Source organism: Hylobates moloch, unplaced genomic scaffold (assembly GCF_009828535.3).
Source record: "Hylobates moloch isolate HMO894 unplaced genomic scaffold, HMol_V3 SCAFFOLD_23, whole genome shotgun sequence".
Lineage (NCBI taxonomy): Eukaryota > Metazoa > Chordata > Mammalia > Primates > Hylobatidae > Hylobates > Hylobates moloch.
Genome location: NW_026652298.1, coordinates 30,795,722 through 30,812,014, shown reverse-complemented (window position 1 = coordinate 30,812,014; position 16,293 = coordinate 30,795,722). Strand labels below are relative to the sequence as shown.

Here is a 16,293-nt window from a genome sequence, read left to right as displayed (position 1 = left end):
GGGGAGAGGGGAAGGGAGGAAGAGGGGAGAGGGGAAGGGAGGAAGAGGGGAATGGGGAAGGGAGGAAGAGGGGAGAGGGGAAGGGAGGAAGAGGGGAATGGGGGAAGGGGAAGGAGACAGACATTCCCAGGGAGATGGGCTAAGCCTAGGGCAGGTCTTGGGTGGTTCTGGCATCCCTGGTGGCCAGCGTGTCACCTGCTAGGCTGTGAACTGTGGGTGATGCCTCTGGACCCAGTCTGGCCCTGGCTCTGAGTCAGTACCTGATTCTTGTCTGCTGAGCACAGCCAACCACACAGTCTGCCTGGAACAGCCCCACCTCAAACCCTGGGGTCAGGGGCCAGAAGGCAACGGCTCCCTATATTCCACCTGGAGGGACAGCCAGGGCTGGACCAGCTCCAGGGGCTCTCAGATCCTGCTAGGGTCCATTCAACCAATGCAGGGGGGGGGGTGGGGGGTGGGTGTCTCTGATGTCCCCAGGGACCCCAGCTGCCCAGCACCAGCTGTGTCTTCACTCCCGCTTCCGTACCGATGCCATCTGACTTGGCACTCACTATTAGCCGGGACAAGATGGGGAGTGACAGGTGACACCCCTCGCCCAGCCAAGTGAGGACACGCCCCAAGGTCTCAGGTCAGAATCGAGGTGAAGGGCAGAGCAGCTGCAATCCTTTGGGAAAGCTGCCCTACCTCTTTGGGCCTCCGTTTTCTCACCTGCAAAATGGGGTTGATAAGAGCACCTACTTCATAGAGACACCTCAAGAGTTAAATGAGACCTTCACGTATCAGAAGAAATTACTGACATCATCTTACACAGATGTCCTAATCTCCAGACTCATTAAATATGTGTGTTTATAAAAATAGCTCTGATTCCAAGTGCTCAGATTTCTTGCCAGACACCAGGAGAACCCCTTCACACACAGCATTTCATTCCTCACTATAAGCCCAGGATAGAGGTACCACTTCCATCCTCCTTTTAGAGATCAGAAAACAGTCAGGCATGGTGGCTCACACCTGTAATCCCAGCCCTGTGGGAGGCTGAGGCGGGTGGATCACTTGAGGTCGGGAGTTCGAGACCAGCCTGGCCAACATGGCGAAACCCCGTCTCTACTAAAAAAAGACACAAAACTTAGCCGGGTGTGGTGGTGCATTCCTGTAGTCCCAGCTACTTGGGAGGCTGAGGCAGAAGAATTGCTTGAACCCGGGAGGTGGAGGTTGCAGTGAGCTGAGATCGCGCCACTGCACTCCAGCTTGGGTGACAGAGCAAGACTCCATCTCAAATAATAATCATCATCATCATCACCATCACCATCATCATCATGAGAAAAGAGGCTCAGGAAGGTTAAATCACTTGCCTGGGATCACACAGGTGGGAAGCACATTGCTGACCCTTGAACCCGGAATTCTCTGATACCAAAGGTTCCCTTGAACCTGCCCCAGAAACCCAGGAGGATGGGCGGTCTGGCCCCCTCTGCTGATCCTACGAGGCGCGGGCACAAAAGAACTGATCACCTCCCCTGCATCTAACCAGCAGCCAAGCCACGGAGGGAGGACACCGGGGCCCCGGGTGGGGTGCAGGGACTCACCAGCAGCATGTGGACCATAGCATCTGTAGGCTGTGGGAGGAAGGCCAGGGATGAGAGCCACACCTCCGCCTCATCTGCCTCCACCTCCGCTGATGTGATGAGTTCCTTCATGAGGCCCACACAGTGCTCTGTCCCACAGGAAGGCAGGGCGTCCAACAGCGGCTGCCTGAGATCATCAAGGTGACCCGCATGTGCTGAGAGCCTGCAAACCTCATCTCACCGAAGTCACCCGGGGGTAAACTGAGGCTCAGAGAGGTACGGTGCAGACAAGCCCACCCTCACACCTTGGGAGGGGCTGACCCGGGTCTGGGACCCCACAGCCTAGCTGTGCTCTTAGCACAGCAGCACCCAGCCCAGATTCCGGCAGCTCTACCCACCCAAGAAACACTGCTTGGGGAAAACACAAGCCACACCCAGTGCGCTGCTGAAACCCACCCAAGCAAATGTCACCGAGTAGGGGTAAAAATCCCTAGCGGAACAGGAACCAGCAATCAGCAAACAGTCTCTAATTTAAACCTCGAATACTCAGCACAACATCAGGACATTTATTTTTTCGTTTTTTGTGAGACAGGGTCTCACTCTGTCACCCAGGCTGCAGTACAGTGGTGCGATCACACCTCACTGCAGCCTCCACCTCCTGGGCTCAGGTGATCCTCCCACTCAGCCTCCCAAGTAGCTGGGACCACAGGTGTTCGCTACCACATCGAGCTAACTTATAAATTTCTTGTAGAGATGGGGGCATTGCTATGTTGCCCATGCTGGTCTCAAACTCCTGAACATAGCCCTGAGCTGACTGAGTTAGTGCCTCAGAGATTCCCCTCTGAGACTGGGAGTCTCTGTACCCGCCTTACTGGCCCCAGATCAGCAAGGTCTGGGTGGTGGAATGCCAGCCCTGCCCAGCACCCCCCAGCTCAGACTCTCCACGCCCCCGGCAGCAGGGTACCCTAGGTGCATTGGAATGCTAATTCCAGCAAGAGGGTCCCTGTCTGGGGAAGGGAACAATGGCTGTCTTTATTCACCAGGCCCTTCAGCTTCTGCTCTCAGGCAGCATCGAGCTTGGTCCCCGTGGGAACCTCCAGGCTCCCCACTCAATCTCCTTCTTGGCACACATTCTCGGACTGAAGGACAAGTCAGTGTCGTGGGGACGGGATGAGGCAACAGTGTCCATCCCTCACCGGAAACGCGGGACAGCACGAAGACTCCCTTAACCCAGGGATGCCCCCAGCCAGCTCCTGGTCCATCCCCCACCCGGAGAGGGGCCTTACCCGTTGTCTCGGCATTTGAAGGAAGAATGTCGCCAGAGTTCCATCAGATCACCCCCAGAAAGGCCCTGGAGCTGGGACACGAGTGTCAGGAACAAGTCCATGGCCTGGGATTCAGAGATGGCAGCATGAGACACCCAGTGGTGCGGGGGATCCCCAAAGGTCACCTCACCCGCCCCCTGGCTGCAAGCACAACCATGGAGAAAGTGGGAAAGAGCTGCTACCTTCTCCCAAGCTGTCCTGAGACCCAGTGAGATGAAGCTCCAGGTTTGGCTTCTCCCTCATTGTACCCCCAGCCCCTACAAGCACACAGGCTGGCTCATTTTTCTTTAATTTAGCAGGTATTTATTGAGCACCTACTATGTGCCTTGCATTGCACTCAGGATATCGCAGTGAAAGAATAGGCATAGTGTCTGAATCTGTGGCATCTAATAAAAGCCCAATAAATGTTCACTATGATTGTAATATAATTATTCTATTTACTCTTAGCATATTTCAAATATTTAGTGAGGTGGCAATCTTTTCCTATATAACAGATATACTCTTTTTTTTTTTTTTTTTTTTTTGAGATGGAATCTCACTCTGTTGCCCAGGCTAGAGGGCAGTGGCGCAATCTCGGCTCACTGCAACCTCCACCTCCTGGGTTCAAGCGATTCTCCTGCCTCAGCCTCCTGAGTAGCTGGGATTTACAGGAACCTGTGACCACGTATGGCTAATTTTTTGTATTTTTAGTAGCAATGAGGTTTCACTGTTTTAGCCAAGATGGTCTCGATCTCCTGACCTTGTGATCTGCCCCCCTGGGCCTCCCAAAGTGCCGGGATTACAGGCATAAGCCACCGCGCCTGGAGCACTTTTTTTTTTTTTCTTTTTTTTTTAGAGACAGGGTCTCCCTCTGTCTCCCTGGATGGAGTGCAGCAGCACAGTCACTTCTCACTGCAGCCTCAACCTCCTGGGCTCAAGCAATCCTCCCACCTCAGCCTCCCGTGTAGCTGGGAATACTGGTGCACATCACCACGCTCAGCTAATTTTTTTGTATTTTTCATACAGATGAGGTTTCACCAGGTTGCTCAGGCTGGTCTCAAACTTCTGGGCTCAAGTGATCCTCCCACCTTGGCCTCCCCAAGTGCTGAGATTACAGGTACGAGCCATCACGCCCACCCTTTTCCAATATTTCTAACACAAAAAATTGTTTTATACAATTATTAACAGTGATGGCTAATAAAGGGCATTATAGGGGGTGCAGAGAGCCCAAAACTCACCAGAAATAAAGGACTCTACTCAGAGAACAGCCCTTGGGTTTAGGGGATGTTTAGTTTGGAAAACCTTCCCTCCTGGTACCCCTGTAGTCTCAGGCTCACTGCATTGGCCTGAACCCAAAGCCACAGAAACAGCAACAAGGTAGGAGCCAAGTCAAGCCAGGTCCCAGCTTCCTGCAGGGAAGCCCCCATACTTCCCCCAGGCTTGGCCAGGGCCAGGCCTGAATCCCCCACCCACCCAGGGGTCCTCCGAGGCTGGGACCTGCTTCCCTGACCCTGGGCCTCCCTGCCGTGTGTGGCTGCGATGGAATCCCTGCACACGGAGCTCGATCTCAGCAAGACGCAGCCTGCAAAACAGGCCCTCACTGGTCACTCGGCCCACCTGCCAACGTGTCTGCCCACCACAGTCCCAGCAGCCTTCCCCGAATGTACCTTCTGTGGGCAGAGCCAGTGGCAACCCTCAGCTCTGTCTTTCCTTCCTCCGGCAGAACCCACAAGCCAGCCCCTGCTGCAGGCTAACTGCCACCATTGCAGCTGGCCCTGACCACTGGTAGCCTAAAAGACTCTACGGCCCAGTTTGGGGCGGCTATCCAAAAAATTTTAGGTCCAGGCCTTGCTTCCTTCCTTCCTAATGGGCTCAGCCACCTTTCCCTCTGGCTGGTGGCTGCCTTTCCCCGACTGCCCTCGGCACCCTGGGTTCGGAACACGTGTGCAGACAGGCACCTGGGGATAGTGCCTGCCCGGGACCACTCCTCCTGCTCTGGGCAAGCCTCTGGCCACAAGTGTTACCCTGACAATGGGCCTTTCAGATCCAGGGATGACAGGAGGGATCATTAGTGGCTCATCCTGGTTTCCCTCCACTGGAGGAAGAAGAAATTCAAAAGTAGAAAAGAGGGCAGATCTAGGCAGGCTATGGATGGAGGCAAAGGGTCCAAGGTTCTTGCCTAGAAATCAAGTCCGGGGCCTGGCGTGGTAGTTCACGCCTATAATCCCAGCACTTCAGGAGACCGAGCAGGGTGGATCACCGGAAGTCAGGAGTTTGAGACCAGCATGGCCAACATGGTGAAACTCTGTCTCTACTAAAAATATAAAAATTAGCCAGGCATGGTGTTGCACGCTTGTAATCCCAGCTATTCAGGAGGCTGAGGCAAGAGAATCACTTGAACCAGGAGGTGCAGTTTGCAGAGAGCCGAGATCACGCCACTGCACTCTGCACTCTCCAGCCTGAGCAACAGAGTGAGATTCCGTCCAAAAAAAAAAAACAGACGGACATGTAGGTCAATAAGGAAACTGCCACCCCCATCACCACCAATAACACACGAAAAGAGTAATAAGGCTGGGTGCAGTGGCTCATGCCTGTAATCCCAGCACTTTGGGAGGTTGAGGCAGGCGGATCACTTGCGGTCAGGAGTTCGAGACCAGCCTGGCAAATGTGGTGAAACCTCATCTCTACCAAAAATATAAAACTTAGCTGGGCATGGTGGCGTGAGCCTGTAATTCCAGCTATTCAAGAGGCTGAGACAGGAGAATCACTTGAACTCGGGAGGCAGAGGTTACAGTGAGCCAAGATCACACCACTGCACTCCAGCATGGGCAACAGAGCAACACCCTGTCTCGAAAAAAAAAAAAAAATTGTAAGAACAACTACGCCACTAGTTACTTAGTAAGGAGCCTTTACTATGTTCCAGGCACTGATCAAAGCTGACAGAGAAGGAAAGTGACACTCAAAGTGTTTGAGTCAGGGGCAGGTGTCCGCATGCTGCTTAGTAGCAGAGGAGAGACTTGAACCCAGGGCACCAGCTCCTAAACCCACAGTCTTAACGAGCATCCTACATGCAATGGCTTCAAAAAAAAAAAAAAAATCCTGATTTGTAGCGTTTGCTGATTCCCATGATGTAAATATATCCACCATGGTCGATTTCAAGCTACCAACATGCAATTGCTAAGGACAGACCTAGGAAGAAATGCACCTTAGCACATCATATCATATTTCCACCATACGGTTACAATAAACATGAGTAACCTCTAATGGAAAGACAATAGTAAAATGTAGTAAAATAACCACGTAGTCGTGGTTGGGAGTACCTAATACCTTTGTTTCTAATATAATTCATTTTATTTGATTTTTTAATTTTTCTTTTTTTTTTGGAGAAGAGTCTCACTCTGTCACCCAGGCTGGAGTGCAGTGATTTGATCACAGCTCACCGTAGCCTTAACCTGCCAGGCTCAAGCCAACCTCCTGCCTCAGCTTCCCAAGTAGCCAGGACCACAGGTATGTACCACCATGCTTGGCTTATTTTTTGTAGAGATGGGCTCTCTCCCTGCGTTGCCCAGGCTGGTCTCAAACCCCTGGGTTTAAGTGATCCACCCACCTCAGCCTCCCAAAGTGCTGGGATTACCGGCATGAGCCACTGTGCCTGGCCACAACTTAATGTTTAAAACAGCAGTGTTTAACAACCAGCCCGCAGGACACCTGGAAATCTACTCACCTGCTCTTGTGAGCCAGTCCTATTCTGCCACTGTCTATGCCATTTCGTGACTGTACACAGTCAGCCCTTAATAAACACCTGTAACTCAAACTCCTTGTTCTCGGAACACCCAAGATTGGTGATAAGCCATGCCCTCTCCCAGGCATCCTTCCTGGCAGCCTGGAGAAGTTGGCCCCGCTGGCTCCCTCTGTCTGTCCCCTCCCATCCCCAATGCACCCTTGCTTCCTCCTCCTTTGTTCCTTAGGGATGCCCTTGGCCATCCCACCCTCTGCCCCCCACATCGAAACTCTGGGGCCTCTCTATGGAGGGTCCGACTCGGGGGTTTGCTTTCTTTTGAGCGCTGAGTCCTGGTTTTATTTCCAGACTGAAAAACAAACCTTGTCTCCTGCCCGCCATCAATGGGGAGGGGCAGAGGTATTTCAAGCCAAAGCTCGAGAGTTCTATCCCCCTGGCAACCCAGGCAGGCCCTCAGCCGTCCCGGGGGCCCAGGAGCTGCTTGGTGTGCACCGATGTGTCCCTACAAAGCCATTTCTAGTCCTTGGCATTTCACCCCTCAGCCCAGGGGACCTCCGCAGTGGCAGTAACTTCCTTTTCAATGCTGTAAGTAAAAGTCAGCCGCGCAGTGCCCTCTGGGGCTAGCACCACCAGCATCCAAAAGTGGAGATCCAGGCCCACAGCCCTTGCCCTGAGCCACCCCTGCCAGGGGAAATGTCCAGTGAGGTGGTCAGGGTGCTCTTGGGGCCAGATAAAGAATGCAGTCCTGTCTTCCCATCAAGCCATGAGGTTCGGCAGTGCAATGGTTAGAGCACAGACCACAGCACAGCGGTCCCCTACTGGTGACAACTGTGCTCCCCAGGACCATCTGGTTGCCATGGACTGCAGGTGGGGATGATAGTGATATCTAGTGAGGAGAGGCCAGAGATGCTGCTAAACATCCCACAATGCACATGACAGCCTCCCTCACACACTACACAAAGGATGACCCAGCCCTCAGTGTCCACAGCACCCAGGGTGAGAAACTTACAGCACTGAAAATTACTTGCAGCATTGAAAAGGAAGTTACCCTGCTTTGGGCCAGGCTGCCTGGGTTAACAGCCCAGCTCTATCACTTACTAGCAGTGTCTCTTTAAGCACATTTCGTAAACTCTTTAAGCTTCAGTTTCCTCATCTGTAAAATGGGCACAATGATATGAATTTCAGAGATGATTAAATTAGGTAACGCAAGTGAGGCCCTGGAGCTTATGGTCCGAGCATACACTAAGTGCTCAGTTAAACTGCAAAGCCTTGGCAGCGCGCATTGGCTCACACCTGTAATCCCAACACCTTGGAAAGCTGAGGTGGGAGGATTGTTTGTGTCCAGAAGTTCAAGACCAGCCTGGGCAACATGGCGAAACCCTGTCTCTACAAAAAACACAAGAATTAGCCACGTGTGGTGGCATGCACCTGCAGTCCTAGGTACTCTGGAGGCTGAGGTGGGAAGATCACTTGAGCCGGGCAGGTCAAGGCTGCAGCAAGCCATGATTTCACCACTATACTCCAGCTTGGGCAACAGATTGAGATCCTGTCTAAAAAAAAAAAATCGTAGAACATTGAATGGAGGCCCCCAAAAAGATATGTCCATGTCCTAAGCCCTAGAACTTGTAAATTTCCCTTATTTGGAAAAAGGATCTTTGCAGATGTAATTAAATTAAGGATCTTGAGATATGATCATTCTAGATTATCTGGACGAGTCTTCAATCCAATGACACATCACTTTCCTCCCCCAGGGACTGTACCATGCTAAACCATCTCTCTCGTGCTTTCCATCTTACATGTGGGTTCAGGGCCCTCTCTCAGAACAAGACTGGTGGTGAGGAGAATCTCATCATCACAGCACAGCCTCAGGGCCTCAGATTCTTGATGATAACCAAGGAAGGAACTGGCCATAAGTCTCAAAGCCACATTCACCTCCTGACTTGAAACAGCCAGGAGTTTCGGAGGAGGCCTCGGCCATGTGTTTCTAACTTTGTTGTGGGAAGTCCTCAATGCTGAGGCTCAGATGTGGCTAGGCCTGGGAGTTTAGACTGTGAGTCAACAGGACAGTTGTGTGCTCCTAGACAGATGGAGGAGAAAAGGCTTCCCCTGTGCTCACATCCAACCTGGACTGGGGCACTGGCTTGGCATACACCATCTAGATTTCCTTTCTTCTGCAACCAGGCACAGTGGTGCAGTGCACAACCTACCCAACCATACATGACAGCCCTGATATTAAATATCTGAGAGGATGGGCCAAGATATGGGCAGGAAGAGGAAGGTGTCCTAGGGACTCAGGGCCAAGAAAGACTCTGGCCTGGGGCTGGAGAAGCCACTTACCTCCAAGCTAGTGGTCTGAGCCACGCACAGCCTCCTTAGTAATGTGGCCGCGGTGGCCACCATAGCCTGGGATGGTGTCTCCTCCCACTCATACACCAGGCTGCTTGGGGTCATGTCTTCATGGTCTCCATCATCTGGATCTGAGATAGGAAGAGGTGGATGAGATGACCATATGGGGAAAGGCCAGAGTGAGCTAGAAAGCCCTCTGGGAGTTGCCCCCACCCCCGCCAGTGCTTCCTTCAGCACGTTTCAGGCAACAGGTAAGAGGGGTGTCTACGAGGGAAATCATGGCAGCGTCATTGCAAACAGCCTAAGATGGGAAGCACCTATGTACCCACCAGCGGGGGCTGGGCAAACAAACTGTGGCCCACTCACACCAGGGAACACTGAGTATCTTTTTTTTTTTTTTTTTTTTAGATGGAGTCTCGCTCTGTGCCCAGGCTGGAGTGCAGTAGCATGACCTGCAAGCTCCGCCTCCCAGGTTCACGCCTTTCTCCTGCCTCAGCTTCCTGACTAGCTGGGACTACAGGCACCCACCACCACACCCGGCTAATTTTTTTGTATTTTTAGTAGAGACGGGGTTTCACCATGTTAGCCAGGATGGTCTCAATCTCCTGACATTGTGATCCACCCACCTCGGCCTCCCAAAGTGCTGGGATTGCAGGCGTGAGCCACCACACCTGGCCAACACTGAGTATCCTTTAACAGAAACAAGTCAGCAGGACACGCCCTGCCTTGTAAAGATCTCCAAGCCATCGAGCAACCAAGGCAAGATGCAGAACAATGTATGGTGCAAAAATAAAAATAGACCACTCTGTACCTGGCACAGAGGCTCATGCCTGTAATCCCAGCACTTTGGGAGGCCAAGGGGGGTGGATCACCCAACGTCAGGAGTTCAAGACCAGCCTGGCCAGCATGGTGAAACCTGTCTCTGTTAAAAATACCAAAAATTAGCTGGCCATGGTGGCAGGCGCCTGTAATCCCAGCTACATGGGAGGCTGAGGCAGGAGAATTGCTTGAACCTGGGAGGCTGAGGTTGCAGTGAGCTGAGATCACTCCACTGCACTCCGGCCTGGGCGACAAGAGTGAGACTCCGTCTCAAAAAAAACAAAATACAACAAAACAACCAGACCACCCAAACAGACACAGTTGCCTATGTATCTGTAAGTACACAGAATTTGTCTGGAAGAGTATACTGGAAGCCAGGAATGGAGTCAGCCTCTGGAGAGGGGGGACTCATTTTAACCGTGTCCTTTTGTACCATGTCACACATCACCTTGTCAAAACAATAAATCTTCATCTCTCTCATGCATTCTGTCCTGTGATTGCTTCCTAATAAAGATGGGGGATGGCAGAAACTGCCCTCTGCTCTGCACAGGGCCATGGTGTTAACCTTTCCTGAGCCCCTCTTGGACCCCCAAACCTCAGCCAAAGACCTACCCTCAAATCCACAGTCCACACTTCCCTCAGCTTCAATGCTCCTTAGCAAAGGCGTGTGCCTTCTAGATGCTGTCCAACACCATCTGGCTGCATGCAGGCCCGGGCACCCGCTCTTGCAGTGTCTGGCTCCACACAGGTGCACACATTCATCCATCTAATCCTCAGACCTCTCAGCCCCCCAGGTGCCTGGGACACACAGAGGTCGTTCCTGCCCCAGGGCCTTTGCACTTCCTGTTTCCTCCCTGAATGCTCTTTCCTGCATCTTCCCAAAGCTGACCTTGTCTTATCCTTCATTACTTTCTCAAAGAGGACCTCTTAGCGCCCCTGTCTAAGTCACTGGCTGTCATGCAGTTGTTTAATTTCTTTCCTGACATGGATAACAGTCTCAAGCCACTTTGACTAGGTTTCTTCCCCATCAGTGGTTTCCCCCTCCCAGGAGGGTGTCAGCCTCAGGGTGACAGGAATGGAGTTGACCATGATCACAGGCCTGTCCCCAGAGCCCTGGCAGTGCTTAGCACACAACAGGTGCTCAGACAAGCATCTCGGGTAAGCATGAATGAAAACACACTCCTGATGACCTGCCAAGAATCTGCAAACCTAAGGAGAATTCTCCCACGACAGTTGGGAACCAGATGACTCCAACCCAGTCAGGAGGACAGGCCCAAGCCAGGGCCATCTGAGCCCAGTGCGGAACTTCAAGGAGGGATAAAGGCTCATTTCCGAGTATGCCTTTGGAATCAGGCCCTAACGAATGGGGCCAGGATGACGTGAACCATTGGTCACAGAGGCCACGTGCCAGGTGCTTAGCTAAAGGCAGTGATGATTTTCTTTTTTTTTTTCTTTTTTTTTTTTTTTTCAGAAGGGGTCTCACTCTGTCGCCAGGCTGGAGTGCAGTGACGCGATCACAGCTCACTGCAGCCTCAACCTTCTGGGCTCAGATGATCCTCCCACTTCAGACTCTCAAGCAGCTGGAATTACAGACACACACCACCATGCCTGGCTAATTTTTTTGTATTTTTCACAGTGATGGGGTTTCGTCATGTTGCCAGACTGGTCTCAAACTCCTGGGCTCAAGCAATCTGCTCACTTTGGCCTCCCAAGGTGCTGGGATTACAGGCTTGAGCCACTGTCCCCAGCAGACCATTTTTGGTAACTTTCCCCATAACCTATGGGGTAAGGGGTGACCTACCCATATATTTACAGCTAAGGAAACTGAGGCACAGAGAGAAGCTACTGGCCCAAGTCACACAACATAGAGTCAGAATTTGAATCCAGTTCTGACTCCAAAAGCCTCCTGGGAATGACAATGAAAATATGAAAAAACTCCTCTGTACAATGGAATATTAGTCAGCAATGAAAAAGAAAAAATTCCAATTCATGCCACAACACGGATGAACCTTAAACACCATGCTGAGTGAAGAAGCTAGACACAAAAGGGCACACTTTATGACCCCATTTATATGAAATTCCAGAACAGGAAAATTAGAGGCAGACAGTAGTTGAGTGGCTGTCAGGGTCTAGGAAGACGATGGCTAGTGAGCACAAGGTTTCTTTCTAGGGTGATGACAATGTTCTAAAGTTGACTAAGGTGGAGCACAGTGGTTCACACCTGTAATCCCAGCACTTTGGGAGGCTGCAGCAGGAGGATCACTTGAAACGAGGAGTTTGAGACCAGCCTGGGCAACATAGCAAGACCCTATTTCTACAAAAAATTTTAAAAAAATAGCCAGGCAAGGTGGCACACAGCTGTAGTGGGGAGGCTGACGCAGGGGGAATCCCTTGAGCCCAGGAGGTCAATGCACCATTGCATTCCAGCCTGGGCGACAGACCAAGACTCTCTCTTAAATTAAGTTGAAGACTGGGCACGGTGGCTCGTGTTTGTAATCCCAGCACTTTGGGAGGCCGAGGTGGGCAGATCACCTGAAGTCAGGAGTTTGAGATGACTCTGGTTGTAAAACCCCATCACTACTAAAAACACAAAATTAGCTGTGCATGGTGGCACATGCCTGTAATCTCAGCTACTCAGGAGGCTGAGGCAGGAGAATCGCTTGAGCCCAGAAGGAGGAGGTTGCAGTGAGCTAAAATCACGCTACTGCACTCCAGCCTGGGCGACAGAGCCAGACTTCACCTCAAAAATAAATAAATAAATAAAATAATAATAATAATAAAGGGGCCTGGCACAGTGGCTCATGCCTGTAATCCCAGCACTTTGGGAGGCCGAGGCAGGCGGATCGGACACCTGAGGTCAGGAGTTTGAGACCAGCCTGGCCGATATGGGGAAATTCCGTCTCTACTAAAAATACAAAAATTAGCCAGGCATGGTGGTGCACACCTATAATCCCAGCTACTCGGAGGCTGAGGCAGGAGCACTGTGTGAACCTGGGAAAGGAGGTTGCAGTGAGCCAAGATCAAGCCAGTGCACTCCAGCTTAGGTGACAAAGCAAGCCTCCATCTCAAAATATAAAATAAAATAATAATAAAGTTGATTGTGGTGATGATGGATGTACAACTCTGAATATACTAAAAACCACTGAACTGTACGATTTAAAAGGTAAATTGTATGGTATGTGAATTCTCTCTTAATAAAGCTGTTAAAAAGGAGGAAAAAAAATGAAATCTCATCTAACTCAGTGGGACACCACTGGGTCCTGGCAGGCGTGGATGCCCCCAGGCACAGCTAGTTTCTGTAGCTGAGGGTCGGTGTGCAGGGAGGGCAGACCAAGCTGGGATCCTAGAAGGCATCCCATGGTGCAGAGCGAAGTTGGAGAAATCCCAAGGTCCCATCTAGTGGGTTCTCCCCGAGGGGGTGCAGGGAGCCTGCCCTCCAAGGTAAACACAATTACCAGCCAGGGCTGCAGAACACACGGCAGGGGTTCAGGTCCCGGTTGTGCCTCTCACTCACCGTGTGACCTTGGACAAGTCATTTGATCTCTTTGAGCCACAGGTCACTTATCCGAAAAATTTAATTGGCAGAGCACAACAGTTCACACCTGTAATCCTGTAATCCCAGCACTTTGGGAGGCCGAGGTGGAAGGATCATTTGAGCCCAGGAGCTCGAGACCAGCCTGGACAACGTAGTGAAACCACGTCTCTACACACACACACACACACACACACACACACACACGCACACAATTAGCCAGGCATGGTGCTATTCACCTGTAGTCCCAGTTACCTGGCGGGCTGAGGTAGTAGGATCACCTTAGCCTGGAGAGGTTGAGACTACAGTGAGCCATGATCAGACCACTGCTCTCCAGCCTGGGCAAGAGAACCAGACTGTGTCTCCAAAAAAAAAAAAAAACTTAAAAATTTATTTATGTATTTATTTATTGAGATGGAGTCTTACTCTATTGCCCAGGCTGGAGTGCAGTGGCGTGATCTTGGCTCACTGCAACCTCCGCCTCCCGGGTTCAAACGATTCTCCAGCCTCAGCCTCCCAAGTAGCTGGAATCACAGGCGCCCACCACTACTTCCAGCTATTTTTTGCATTTTTAGTAGAGACGGGGTTTTCTCCATGTTGGCCAGGCCGGTCTCGAACTCCTGACCTCAAGTTATCTGCCCACCTCGGCATCCCAAAGCGCTGCGATTATAGGCGTGAGCCACTGCACGTGGGCAAAATTTTTATTTAAATTTAACTAATAACAAACAGTACCTTCCTAATGGGGGTTTTGATGAGAATTATATTAAATACATATAAAGTGCTCAGCGCAGCCACTGGCCCACAGTAAATCCTTCCAAAATCCCAGCAGTAAGAATAACCATTCTTATTTCATTATTCAGGAAGACAACTGGTTTCAAAACATGGAAAAGCAGTCCTCCCCCCAGACACAGGCCTCGCTTGTTTCTTTCTGTGTAAAATTGTAGGAGGGCACCAAGTCCCAGGGAATGCTATGTGTTAGCACGAACTTTCTGGAAAATCAGGAAACCTGAGTCAGTTTGCCCCTAAACTGGGCAGGGGTGGCTGAATTTAAGGTTGAGAAACAGAAGATTCCCTCTTCACCAAGGACATCCCAGGGAAAAGGGACTCAACCAAGCCAGGGCCATTTGATCTGAGCCTGCAGAAAGAGCCTGGAGAACCTTCTAGAAGTGGCTAACTCTCCTGATGACGACCATTTTCAGAAATAGGTCAGAGGTGTCCAAGCCGGGACAGAGGAATGGAGCCTGGGCCTGCTTGGGCCCCTCTGGCCAGACCCCCTCACACCGTGGCCGGGGGTGGCCACCAGGGAAGGCTGAGGTCACCTGTGCCCGCTGGATCTTGGGGCATCTCGTGCAGCAGGCTGAGTGAGGAGAAGGTCTGCATCTGCACAGCGCTTGCCTTTGCAGACAGTGGCCCTGCGGCGTCCAGCTCTGTGCAGGAGGCCTCCCTCAGCACTCCGGCCTGGAAGCTCTGGACGCAGGTCAAGCGGGACGCCAGGACAGGCTGTGGACCGAGAGGGGAAGAGACAGCTCAGGGCAGGATCTAGCCATCCACAGGACCCAGCTGGGACCAAGGGGAGGAGGGACGAGGGACACATCAGAGCTGCAGACCCCCAACCCCCTCTCAGCGAGGCTGGGGAGGAGACGCTGAGGGCTGCATCCCAGTGTCACCCACCCCTGGCTCGCCCTGGTTGTGGCAACATCAGCCCAGGCAAAGGCATACCGGAGATGACAAGGACGGGGGGAAAGAAGAAAGTCTAGCAGACAGTGACCCCCAGGAGAGAAATGATAAACCCTCAGTATGAAAACATTTGAGCCGAGCGCAGTGGCTCACACCTGTAATCCCAGCGCTTTGGGAGGCCGAGGCGGGTGGATCACGAGGTCACGAGATCCAGACCATCCTGGCTAACACGGTGAAACCCTGTCTCTACTAAAAATACAAAAGAATTAGCCAGGCATGGTGGCAGGCACCTGTAGTCCCAGCTACTTGGGAGGCTGAGGCAGGAGAATGGCATGAACCCAGGAGGCGGAGCTTGCAGTGAGCTGAGATCGCGCCACTGCACTCCAGCCTAGGCGACAGAGCAAGACTCCACCTCAAAAAAAAAAAAAAAAAAAAAAAAAAACAAAAAAACAAACATTCGAATCAGCAGAGGCCCACCTCCACCTCTCGGATGCTGAGACTTTTGATAATAAGTCAGCATGAACAATGATCACTTCTCATCCTCCTGCAGATGTTTGGTATTTACAAAGCACTTGCCTCTTCAGGGAGCTGGACACAGAGGTAGGGAGGAGGGCTTGGGGAAAAGGACAGAGGGCGGGCGCAGTGGCTCATTCCCGTAGTTCCAGCACTTGCGGAAGCCAAGGTGGCAGGAACGCTTGAGCTCGGAAGTTCAAGATCAGCCGGGGCAACATAGCAAAACATCATCTCTACTAAAAATTTTTTAAAAAATTAACCGGGCATAGTGGTGTGTGCCTGTAGTCCCAGCTACTTGGGAGGCTGACGCAGGAAGATCACTTGAGCTCAGGAGTTCAAGATCAGCCTGGGTAACATAGCAAGACACCATCTCTACTAAAAATCCAGAAAAAAAAGATAATTAACTAGGAATGGTGCCTTGTGCCTGTAATCCCAGCTACTCTCAAGAGGCTGAGACAGGAGGATCGCTTGAGGCCAGAAGTTGAAGGCTGCACTGAGCCATGATCACACCACTACACTCCAGCCTCTCTAGTCCCAGAGTGGGACTCTGTCTCTAAGGAAATAGATATATACATACATACATAAAATAATATTTCTTGAACGAAAGAGGAGAAGGGAGGGGAAGGGGAAGGGAAGAGAGGAGGTAAAGGAAGGAGGACCAAGAAGAGAAGGAATTGGAGGAGAGGAAAGGAAGAGCTGAGGAGGGAGGAGGGAGGAGGAGGAAAAGGGAGGAGGGAGGAGGAGGAAAAGGGAGGAGGGAGGAGGAGGAAAAGGGAGGAGGGAGGAGGAGGAAAAGGGAGGAGG

At 51.6% G+C, this 16,293-nt stretch overlaps 1 protein-coding gene across 1 annotated transcript in view; it reads right to left on the bottom strand.

Annotated features, from left to right (window-relative positions):
* The window catches only part of LOC116462743 (uncharacterized), a 152,186-nt gene that overhangs the window by 125,235 nt on the left and 10,658 nt on the right, over positions 1–16,293 (bottom strand). Inside the window, exons 7-10 of the mRNA XM_058433936.1 lie at positions 14,619–14,799; positions 8,940–9,079; positions 2,846–2,949; positions 1,581–1,746 (exon numbers count right to left, since the gene is read on the bottom strand). Coding sequence (XP_058289919.1) covers positions 1,581–1,746; positions 2,846–2,949; positions 8,940–9,079; positions 14,619–14,799 — 591 coding nt within the window. The remainder of the gene's footprint in view (positions 1–1,580; positions 1,747–2,845; positions 2,950–8,939; positions 9,080–14,618; positions 14,800–16,293) is intronic.